At 37.6% G+C, this 12,692-nt stretch overlaps 1 protein-coding gene across 1 annotated transcript in view; it reads right to left on the reverse strand.

Moving 5' to 3' along the window:
• Positions 1-12,692, reverse strand: part of LOC139730778 (dedicator of cytokinesis protein 9-like) — a 136,209-nt gene that overhangs the window by 74,082 nt on the left and 49,435 nt on the right. Inside the window, exons 7-15 of the mRNA XM_071641640.1 lie at positions 10,451-10,640; positions 9,864-10,033; positions 9,264-9,428; positions 8,436-8,654; positions 7,777-7,982; positions 5,705-5,910; positions 3,908-4,095; positions 2,842-3,000; positions 1,838-1,958 (exon numbers count right to left, since the gene is read on the reverse strand). Of these exons, the coding sequence (XP_071497741.1) occupies positions 1,838-1,958; positions 2,842-3,000; positions 3,908-4,095; positions 5,705-5,910; positions 7,777-7,982; positions 8,436-8,654; positions 9,264-9,428; positions 9,864-10,033; positions 10,451-10,640 (1,624 nt within the window). The remainder of the gene's footprint in view (positions 1-1,837; positions 1,959-2,841; positions 3,001-3,907; positions 4,096-5,704; positions 5,911-7,776; positions 7,983-8,435; positions 8,655-9,263; positions 9,429-9,863; positions 10,034-10,450; positions 10,641-12,692) is intronic.

Raw genomic sequence — 12,692 nt, forward strand, 5'->3', positions numbered from 1 at the left:
ATATTTGCAAAGGCATGACTTTTATGTCTTCAGCAGTGCTTGTTTGCACTTTTTGTGGCAATGCAATATGTATTCTTTTCCATTTCAGAAATACAAGACCAAGAAAAACAGATGCAAAGGTTACACAATGATATTGTTGAGGATAGAAATAGAAACAGAAGATAAATATGTTGTAAGTGTATGGCTTGATACAAACAAGGTAATATTACATGTACATGTACGAATCTTGTTTCAAGGAATAAGTTCACCTAAACCTCATGGCATATCTCACTGTAAACAAGGTTTAATATCCCGCTAAGTGAACAAGTAACTTAAAACAATGCGTGATGATATGGTAGAGAAGACAACAAAGCAGAATGAAGGGTGCCCACAAATATTCAACTTCTCTGTGCTCTCCCAATAAAAGAAGAAAAAAAACCATCAAAAATGAGTAAGCATTCACATCATTTGTGAACATCTGATTTTGTGGCTGAACAAAGTACCTTCCAAGGGTTCCACTTTAATATGGGGAAAGGCAAATTTGTCAGGGAAGAGGGGAGAAGAAGAGAAAATAAAAAAGAGAGAACAACAAAGAATGTGCAATGGATTTTTTCATAAATATGTGTGTGTTGTCTTTATATCTTGGTATTATGACATACAGTGACACTTCAAGACAAAACAAAATGGAAGCATGAAACATCGCTAGTGGTAGTATTAGCAAAAATCTAAAAACAGACCAAAAATGACTCTACTGTTAGGAAAATGTTTACACCATATCTGTATCCAGTACACATTAAAAAGGAATGTAGTTGAACTATGAGATGTAAGATTACTAGTAAAGCCATCTAACTTGAATTAATGAATAATTGCACACTAATCCTTTCTAATAGCCAGGAACAGTTAGTGTCTTGGAACCTTCACATTTCTATTTCTCGACAAGTCTGGCAAGGAGAATGAAATGCTCTGAATTCAGTCAGAATGCAAGAAAAGAAATTTCTGAGTATTCTACACATAATTGGCATCATTTTCTACAACCACAGTAGGGAATTCACTATGGGTAATCTAAAATATTGATGTATTGTGTTAATAGAAGACATACCTAACCAACTCATTCTCACAAACATACACACACATGTACACTTTGTACATACATCAACTTACAAAGTTAAATCAAGTCTCTAAACCAAAACAAAGTATACACTGAAACAAGTGAAAAAATAGAAAAAAAAAAAACTCACAGTAACAAGCAAGTTAAAAGAAAATGAAAAGGTAACAGAAGAACATAGTGAACACTTAGAGAAAGACAGAGAAAAAATGAGTATGTCTAAATTTTGTACCTAATTGAAAATATGACAAAAAGTTATCAAAAAGTCTTCTATACTATCACCTCAACTACATAGGATGTACTGCTGGTTAATATAAACAAGATTTCTTGAAATATTTTCCAACACACAATCCATTATACTTGGAGTGAATGGTTCCTCAAATTTCTTTGCAGGTATTCACAATCACTGCTATCACTTATACTCATGTCTTTATCTTATGTCTTGTTTCAATATCATACTATTACAGGATAGCATGATATGCAGATTACCAATCTATCTTGAAAGCCCTAGATCATTACACCAACATTTAAATGCTGACAATACCAAGGCACTGCAAAGTCCTGATAATAGATTTCAATACATCAGTCTGAGTTATTCAATTTTGCTAGTGATCCCTTCAGAAGTCTTGAATCATGGAACAAGAGTTACTCAATTGTCTGCATTACTGATAGAAACTTATTCTAAATGGAGAAGTGTGCCACAGTATCATGAATGGATGTTAAGGGACACATGGCTGTTTTATCAGAGCTCACCAAAAGAATCCACAGTCTCCTTCTTCTTGACAGTTCCCTTGCCAGTCTCACAGCTCACATGATAGTAACGGACTAGCAGGTGGTGTTTGTTGGTCAGCTGGGTTGGAAGAGCAAGTTTGACCTGATGGAGAGAGACAGAGACACACATTCTGGCTTTATACTTCACTTCATTGCTACAAAAAACAAAGAATACCATCATAAAACAGATCATTTGAAGTGAGCATAAAAATAGGAATGGAGGCCTAGCTTGGAACATATCATAACCAGACATTTACCATTCTGTAGCTTGACTTTACCTCAAGAAGGCTAATAGTACAGCAGCAACGAAAATAGCAACTGAGCCTGTAGGTCAGCTGATTTGACAAAAATATTTGGTTACTCATTTAGTACTTCATTGGGAATATACAGTATATTATGGTGTTCTTGTTTATCACATGGAGAATACAGTGCTCAGCATGACATACATTGTATACTGGATATATTAATATATCCAGTATAAAATGTATGTCAGGGGAAAAATGAATTCCAAGTACTATGCACTCACTCTCTGGCACAGATTACAAAGAAAATATGCCTATAAAAGAAATTACTTATCCATCCAGAGACAGGAAGAGATATTACCAACAAACTAATAAAAGCATGTGTATCTGACAAACATGTCACACAGTCAAACAAGTAGCAGACATCCCCCTTTTTTTCTCTCAAAATATCTCCCAGGCTGAAATATACTGCAATTTGTGCAACTGGAATTCATTTTTGTTTCACTCTTCACTGTCTTTTCCACCTTCTTAATCGTAAAATGTGTGAAGAGTGTGCTTTTAATTTGTATCTTTATTTCTATGGGCTTTTACCTTTGTGGAATCCAAATGAATGGAAATACAGTGTATGAAGGACATATTTGTGGGCATTACTGAATAAAGAGCTATAAGGAATTCTATGATGTCAATGTATGAATGTACAGGAACATTCTTCATGTCATCTAAGGAGTATGTAGACAGACTGACCTCCTCATAGAACTCAGGGACCTGCTGGTGATGAAGCACACCCACACTGCCTGCTGAGGTGAAGAGACTTCCTCCTGGTCTGCCATAGAAACACCTCAAGGGTTGGGCGCCCTCATCGTCACAGTCACGAAACTCAATGTGCATGGCGATGTTTCTTGCCTTTATCAAATAGGTTTGAAAGATGTCAGACAATTTTACAGTTAGTGAAGCATTGTACCAATTCAGCAGTAATTCTTTGAATGATCAATTCACTCATAAGTTCTCAACAGGATCCTCATCACTACAATTTTTTTTTCTCAATTTTTTTTATCAGAACTTTGATACAGGCACACATAGAAGACAACATTCACTATTTTAACACTCCTGGACATACAGAGATTTGGCACTATTATGTGATGTACTATCATTGATATCGAGATTGAGGATAGCAACAATAACGACTACTGTACATAACATAAACTGCATATTTTCCGTTGGGTGACAGAATCTCATATCTCAAAATCATTAATTTGCAGGAGAGTGAATTTCTTTTTAATAATAATTATTTTTGCACCATTTCTGCAAAATATCAAACACTGTTCAAGTATTGTTTTGGATCACATTGAAAATAGAGTAGTGTTTTTTTTTATTCTTCAATTCAAACTCAGTTAATCTTTGACATTCAAGATTGAGTGAGGAGTCTTTTTTTTTTTTTTTTATATGTCAAGTGAGATATGAGATCTCGTCTACCAAGGGACAATATGGCATATTAAATTTGGTTTTATGTACAGATACTGAAATATATATCAAACAACTTACATTACAAATCTTTCTGTCTCTTCCATCTGTTCTTTAGAATTCCATCTTAGGACTTGACATGAAGAAGGGGACAGCCAACTACTTTTTTTTTTCTTTTTCTTGTTTTACTATTGAATAAGGATACAGCGTGTATGACCTGAAAGAGCCAGTGTAATTGCTGTACTTCACATGTGCAATACTAGTCACTACAGAGAGTTGATGACTGAAAGGCTTCCTTACTGGGAGGAAACTGCCCATGCTTTGAATTACAAACATACAGAAAACTCACCTTGGCATAAGTCTTCTGTGTGTCATACTTGAGCTGCATAGGATAGACATACAGGTTGTTGACATATGTTGTGAAGGGATAGGCCACTTTGCCTGTCTCTGGCATGAACTCTTCAATCTCAAATGTGGGTTGGTCGGCTAACTCTGACGGCCATGGCATGATGGGTATGAGAGATGGTGTCAAGCAATCTGTGAGGCAGAAAACAGATGCAGAGAGAAAACCTTACATCACCGAACAGATTTTTTGCTTTCAACTAAACCAATCCTATATGACCCTGTTTGTTGGCAGTTTTTGTGTGATATACACACATTTGAATAATTACCGGATATACAACTGTAGAATACATACAATTATTGTAGATTCTGCTAAACACTTTTGGGAAGTATTCAGAAAATGCATCAAACTATTCATATACAGTAACAATATACATGGCAAATAGCTTTAAAATTCTAACTTACTCAACTAATGTAAGACTATCAGTGAATTTAATATGAATAACTTCATGATGTGTTACAAACTCTAATTTATTCTTACCACCCACCCCCTCCCCCCCCAAAAAAAATAATATATATTGTCTATATAAAGGAGACTTTTCCTACATCTTATCATACTGCAGCTATTAGATGATTGAGACTGAAGACTTACAAGGCTGTTTAAAGCTTTTCAATCACCACACACCACAAGTAGTAGTAACACAGGAACCAGATAAACTAGAAATGTCGCTACAGCGACTGGTTATACCCCCGTCAAACAACATTTCATAAGCTTTGGTCAAAACAACATTTGATAAGCTTTGGTCAAAAAACTGAGGAAGTAGTTAAATCCGCAAGATCTTTCCTTGATCTTCTGCCATTAATATGCCGTTACCATGGCAACGTACTTTCGGGTACTGTCGAAAAATGCGTCTTGCACATCTACAACCAAAGGCACACGTCTGTACCAAGTTTCATGGAAATTGGGCAAAAACTGAGGAAGTAGTTTGCAACACAAAATTTTCCATCATTTTGGCTCATAATATGTGAGCTGTTACCATGGCAACATACTTTTTGTCACTGTCAAGAAATGTGTCATGCTGACCTATATCCTAAGACAAACATTCAATATGAATTCCATGAGAATTGGAAGAACACTGATGAAGCAGTTTTGCCATGAAGCATTTTCCCCTATATTTTACCAATAACATGCCGTTACCATGGCAACGCACTTCTTGCCACTGCGGAAATATGTGTCTTGCACATTAACATATTCAGATGAACATCTGTACCTAATTTCATAAAAATTGATCAAAAACTGCGGGAGGAGTTCGCGACGCAAGATTTGTACCCATTTTTGCCCATAATATGCCGTTACCATGGCAACGTACTTTTGGGTACTGTCAAAAAATACGTCTTGCACATCTACAACCCAAGGCACACATCTGTGCCAAGTTTTATGGGAATCGGTTGAAAACTGAGGAAGTAGTTCGCGACGCAAGATTTGTACCCATTTTTGCCCATAATATGCCGTTACCATGGCAACGTACTTTTGGGTACTGTCAAAAAATACGTCTTGCACATCTACAACCCAAGGCACATATCTGTGCCAAGTTTTATGGGAATCGGTTGAAAACTGAGGAAGTAGTTCGCGACGCAAGATTTGCAACGGACCGACCGCCCGACCGACCGCCCGACCGACCGCCCGACCGACCGCCCGACCGACCGCCCGACCGACCGCCCGCTGATTCCTATATACCCCCTTCAAACTTCGTTTGGCGGGGGTATAAATATAAGACTACAGAAGGCAAAACAGTTCACTCACTGCAAAGCATCCTAGAGAATGGTTCTAGGAACACTTTGATGGTTCCAGGAAGTTCTGTCAGCTTGGCCAGCTTCTCTGGGTTCCTGCGGATATCATGGAGGGCTTTCATGAGGTCTTCGTTGGAAAGCTTTGAGCTTTCCTGACGGTAGATGGGTAGGAAACTTCCTTTCATATCCAGCTCTCCATAGTCATCTTTGAAGACACGTCTGTCCAGGGTAGAAAAAACCAGCTTATCACTCAGTATGAACCATAGTGTCTTCAAGGTTAGGTCCATTTGTTATTACAGTGTTTTTGGCAAACGTTGATTACATAACAAAATATCACTCTCGAAGAGGCACATGTGACAATGAGGGCTTACAAATTCTATAGATCAAAAAACAGATTGTTGCATACTCAAAACAAAAACAACTAGAAATGTCGCTATGGTGACTGGTATGCCTCCGCCATAGAGCATGGTTCTCCGAACAGGTCTATAGCACAATGTCTTGACAATGTGTGATGACAGCTTCACATAACTGGCAAAATATTAAAATGACAGGTTTGTCACAATGCATTGAGTGTTCACTATCCTTGAACTAGGTTTATTTGGATGAATGGCTATACTATCTAACAGTACAGGTATTTGGGGATTTGAGGATTTGTACCCAACTTTTGACCCTTTAATAAGTTTAGAGAAGAAGTGAAATTTAGCACTTTCACTTGACCTTTGACCTTTTGACCTTTGACCTTTAGGCAAGAAACTTCCAAGAGAATTCGTATTGGGTAATATATGCATACACTAAGTTTCAAGAAAAAAATCCTACAGGCATTGCATAGATAGGAGAGAAATAATGACATTTTGATGAGTTGACCATGACCTTTCACCCCTGACCTTTGACCCATGACCCCAAAATTCCCTACATGATCACTGCCAGTCGGTACATCCATATATATACTAAGTTCCATGAAGACACCTTGAAACATTTGTAAGATATGGAAAAAAATGAAATTTTATCATTTTCACTTGACCTTTGACCCTTGACCTTTGACCTCATGACCAAAAGCTCTCTCTGGGGAATCTTTATTTGGTAGTTCATGTATACACCAAGTTTCAAGAAAATACCTCCAGGCATTGCATAGATATAGGGGAAATAGTGAAATTTTGAGCATTTGACCTTGACCTTTTGACCTTTAACCTTCAGCATGTGCGCCCAAAAGTTCATAGGCACAGCTTTGCCCACTCATGCATATACATGCCAAGTTTCATTAGGATACCTCTAACAGTTTTTTTAGATACGCTGTCCACAAAATTGATTACGGACGGAAGGACGGACGGACGGAAGGATGGCCAGACGGAGGACAGACGGAAGGACGGACGGACAACCTGAAAACATAATACCTCCAGCGACACTTCGTGGCAGAGGTATAAAAACATTTTGTATGAATAACATTCATGACTTTAAAAAAAAATGAAAAGAGAATAGATCTGTATATTGTGTACAATGTATGCTAAACCAAATCAATTTGTTTCCTTTTTTTTTTCTTATCCACATTTCCTTACTTTGGATAAGACATGCTTCATAATGTCAAAAGTATCTTAGCTGACAAGTTAAGTGTAATAGCATTATCATATTGCAATTCCATGTATACAGTAAAGAGAAAAAGTATTCAGCAATATTGAAGGGGATATTTATCACTTACCTCATAAAGCAGATTGACATGACTATAATCATAGCATTGCATAATTGCTTTGAACAAATGAAGTTACATTCTGGCAGAGAAGGAGAATTCATGTGCTGATGAATTAATGATATAACTGTAGTATTGAATGATTTGGTTGTATTATATCCTCAAATCCCCTGCCATGAAATAAGAATTCATACCACATGGCTTTGGTTTTTGTTTGTTTCTGTTTAAAACTCTGTCCCATTACAATGTAGTTGTAGACACAACCATACATTATTTCAAAGGCTCTCAGTCTTCAGGATGTCATTTATAAGGAAAGTTGGAGAACCATGTATCAGTCTCAAAGGTTTTCAGTCCATGCTGTATGCATCTGTGTGTCTGTCTAGGTCTTGGTCATTGTGACTCACCTAGCTGCCCAGGCGAAGGGCATGCGGTACTGACCCATCCTGCTGCAGAAAACTTTGGCTTGCTTCATGACCTTTTGACATGTCTTGACCGTGTCGCTAGGCTTGGTATAGGGGTCAGCACAGTTAGTGATGCTGCCTTGGAGGACCTTCTCAATTCTGGCCACAAGGTAGATCTCTGAGTTTGGCTGTCTCACTGAGAAGATGCCCTATAGATGGTGCACAAGGAATTTTATCCAAAGAAATCATTAACAGATAGCCAGGCATGAAAAAAGTATTATGATTATCTACTGGGCGATGTAAGGAACTAGCCAAACACTGACAGAGGCACATCTTTCTTTTCTTCAGAATACACTATACTAACATGTAAGCACTAGTTCATTTTGTCATGGTTTGCAATGCTATCACATACATTAAGATTAAAGTGAAAACACAATTCTCATATACCTGCAGAATCATCAATTTTTGCTCTAAAATACACACTGTACATAAGAAATGTGTGAAAGAATGCCACAATAACATGATTTGAACATGGCTTGAAACTACCAAGTTCCATCTACTGTAGCTTGTGTATAGCCCTAACATAGGAATGCACTGTGTAGCTCCACCATAGGATTGTATTGTAAAAAGCAATGACCATCTGGTTCATCATGAAGTCCTACCTTCTTAGGGTTCTTAATCCAATTCTCATCAAGAAGGCTGACATCTGGGATGGTAGGTGGTGATCTCGGAGTCTCCCCAGATGAGCCATTTGGGGAGTCATGGAAACGCTCCAGCATCTGCCGAATCTCTGGAGGATTGGCATCGATGTGGAAGTCCTCAGAGATCTTGCATTGGTTCCGTCCGTCGTACAGGGCCAATGTCACAAAAAATGGCTCTGGCTACAATTGGATAGGAGAAAAAAAAAATGATACTGCCATTAAGTATTCCTCACGACAGAAACTTGTCCATGTGCAAAGGAGAAGCATGTGCTTATCTTTATTTTCCCCATGTTTCCTTTTGGTCAAAGGTGACATATCTGGGATACTACACAGCACAGAGTCAGACCATGTTGATGAATGAATTCATGTATACTTGGTACACATATTGGAAAAAAGACAAGTGTGGTATATATACACCAGTGATGACTTTCCAGATAAAACATATTACAAGTTCATGTTTCAAAGGATTTTGCAAGCTGCTAAGTACTTGGTCAAGTTCTTAGTCATGATATATGTTTTCCAGATTGGAGACAAAAGGATGATAATGGTTTCAATAAAACAAAAGAAAATGGTAATTGTACAACTGTATATCTTGACTTCTGATGTTGTAATTGATTAGCTAACTACCATATTCACATGGCAGTGCCATTACGACTTAATCATTGCCTGTATAGCCACAGGGTGTAAGCAATCTTAAAACACTACTGCCGTGTAATTTTGGTTTGTTGTATAGTTTCTAATGTTATGTACCAAATTTGTGAAAACTGAAATGTCTGACATGGTACTCACGTTATACAGTTTGCCATGTTTGCCTGGTGACTCTGTGGGTTCCCCGCTAGAGCTGAGGGCAGCAGACAAGCGAAACTGGAGTTCATAAAACTCCACCACAAATCTCTTCCCAAACTCTTCTTCATACGGCTTGCAGTCTGGCTCTCCACTTGTCTTTTCTCCTTGCTGGAATAAAATGAATTACAAACATGATCATGACTACTATGTAATATTACCAAGCAATCTCTGCGCATGCACTTCTGTATAACCATAAACATTTGCGCCATGAAACTTTCGCCAACTGGAGCCAATAGCCTTTTTTGCAGTATGAAACTTTCACAAATTGGTGACTTGCATTCAATGCATTGTTCATAAACAAACATTTTCATGTGCAGTTTATTTTCCTGAATCTTGGCTCCTCACAAATTCACAACAATTTCTGGTTTTATGGCAAGTTTGACAATACATTTCATGTAATGCTGTATTTCTGCATCTTGCTACACACTATGAAGAATCTTTAAATAGATGTACCTGATTGATATCATTAATTTCTAGATGTAGGCAAAAAAATTGAACAAACTTTACATGCATCATTTATCTGTCAAGTCTTATGCTCTTTACCTGCATCCTGGGGTAGACATAGAACAATTTTTGTCGGTTTTCTCTCCTCTTTTGAGCATTCATCCTCTCCGTTTCCCTGGCATATTTCTGCAGCTCAGGATGTTTGCTGTTCTCTAGACTCAGCATGAAGTTCTCTGGTTTGCCCGTTGGTGACATGTCATCTGCATATTCTATGAATGAGATATACATATTGTACATTTTTAAACAGTAATTAAAAAAAAAATGCTATCTTCCATTTGCATCTTACAGCTGGAGTAAATCACATTAATGTTTAATAGAAGATAAAAATACTGCACAATAATACACACCTCAGTTTTAATACCCTGTTGGCATCTTTTAATGAGTTAATTTTAATGGGTGATATCAGAATACAGTTATGAGATTGTGTTTCCAGTAAGACACAATGATGACTTGAAAAGTGGATATTCAGCAATGATTTAAAAAAAAAAATCTGAGCTACTGTCACACAAATAGTGTAGGCAGTACTCCCACATAGCTTGTCTGTATGTTCGATGTGAAAAGAGTCTGTCAGCCATAATGGAGAGAATACCATCACATGGCTGAATAGAGAAGGAAGACGTCACTACCTTGATCTAACTCATCCATGGAGGACACGCTCTGCTTGTCACTGTTTGCATCTGCTTTCTGCTGTTCGATCACCTTGTTGAGGGCGCTGTACCACTCCTCCATTTCCGCATCGCTCTCTGCAGCAATGTTGTAGACAAGATTCCTGTCTTGCATGCGAAGCTCCAACCCAAACTTTCTACCCTTTGAGGACTAGTTTTAAAGAAGAAGAAAAAACATTTGTGGAGAAAGATGAGATACATGATTCTTACATCCTAATCTCTCCTTCTCTCTCGTCTCTCTCAATCTGTGCTAAACTTATTGCAAATACACATACCGTAATATCACGCGCTAGTACAAGTGTACCTTGCAACAAATGCACCAAAAGCTCCATTGCCCTGCATGTTACAGGACTTGGTTCAAATCCACCTTTTTTCTTTTTTTCTTTCATATGACAGACTACTTTTCCCTTTAACATCATTATTCTATCACTTTTTGACCTGGTGAAGATTGGTCCCAAGAATACTTTTAAGGGCAGGTGTCCATGAAAAATGTGTGTTATAGTAAAATCTACACCTTTTTAAGGGTTAAAGACTATAAATCAAACAATACAGAATTTTCACAAAGGACCAGAATATCTTCTTTTGTGAAATACCAAAATCTGCTTTCAAACTAACACTGACATACCCATATCTTTTTACTTCAATCTTATGGTTAAAAGTAAGTTTATTTCTACATAACTTACATTCACTTACACTTTACATTACTGAAAAGCGTATTGTGTCTACTGTCATGTATTGAGTACAAGGCAGGATACGTACAATTAAAAAAAAAATCTGCAAATAACAACAATAACAACAAAAGATTTCATTTCCTCCCATGGCAGTCTCACCATCTGAATTTCAGTCTACAACACATAAAATGGCAAACAGCTTTCAGACCCACTTTAAAGAGCCACCTCTCCCCCCCCCCCCCCCATTTTTTCCCCTCGATGAGTGTTATCAAACAGACTAAGACCAATGAAGTAAAGGCACACATTGCCTATAATAGCTGACTTTAATCAGTGACTTGCTGCCAAGCAAATCTAATTCTGGCATCACCATGTGATGGTCACACCTATTCTGCCTAATCAGGTGTAAAACTGTCACAGGGATATCAAAAATAGTCAGGGGCCCAATCTAACATGTATCTAACATGTAGCTACTAAAATACAGCAGAAATCACTTTATACAACCTGATAGAAAAGCAATTGCCCGTCATTTAAGACATTCAGTCATCAGTAATCATGAAACACGACATCTTTCACATGAATTCCTCCCGAGCATCTCAAGTAATTAAACCAACATTAGTTTCCACTCCATTTACCAGATGAAATACCACAACAAATTAGTCTGTCCCATTAGCGTCAATCAAGCTCAGACTGATATGCTACATCTTCATCCATCCACTCTACCTGACTTCTACCAGGGAGGTGAGACATGATTGTCTCACCTCCCTGCTTCTACTCAATCATGACAACATGCACACATTCCTATCACCATAACTGGATGGAAGGTAACACTGCTACTTACACACCATTCTCACAAACTACTTGGATTACTTGCTTGCTGTTTATTTGTCACAGATCAGAGCTACCTATGACCAAATATCACAGAAATGTCTGCATTCCACCACAGTGCACTCTGTTACATCATTTTTAAGTACTCCTACATACTGTATCATTGGAAAACTCTAGTTATATGTGAGATATAGCAACTGATATCACCTCTATTTCCCAAAATAGTTCATCATGACAAGATCAGCTGCCTCACCCCGGTCGAGAATCATGATATTTTGGGAAATTTTTTGAAGTGTTGATGAACTCCCGACACAGTGTGATAATTTCAAATGAAACATCCTGTGATATGTCCCATTCACTGGTAAGGAATATGGAGAGTTTTTTTTTTCTTCACATGTTTGGTATTACACTTGTGGACTCTTTTTCATCTAAGATCAGTCATTTTTGCACTCCATAACACTAGCAGTCAGATCATGTTGCCATCATTACTCACACAATCCAATTTGTGCCAACACATTCTAACTCTCATGAAGCATAAAAGAAGCTCTGTGGAGGGACTGCTGTAAAAATGGAAATTTTTGCAGTGTGGAAATTTTTTAAAGATTTTGATAACATGAAACTAGAGTGAAAATAAAAGCATGCAAAATTGCTGCTTGTTCTATGTAATGCTTTTAATACTCTTATTTTGGGGAACTGAAAATGTGTGA

The sequence above is a fragment of the Diadema antillarum genome, unplaced genomic scaffold (assembly GCF_040938485.1).
Source record: "Diadema antillarum isolate AM-2024a unplaced genomic scaffold, OU_Dant_1.0 seq00000333_RagTag, whole genome shotgun sequence".
NCBI classification, from domain to species: Eukaryota; Metazoa; Echinodermata; class Echinoidea; order Diadematoida; family Diadematidae; genus Diadema; species Diadema antillarum.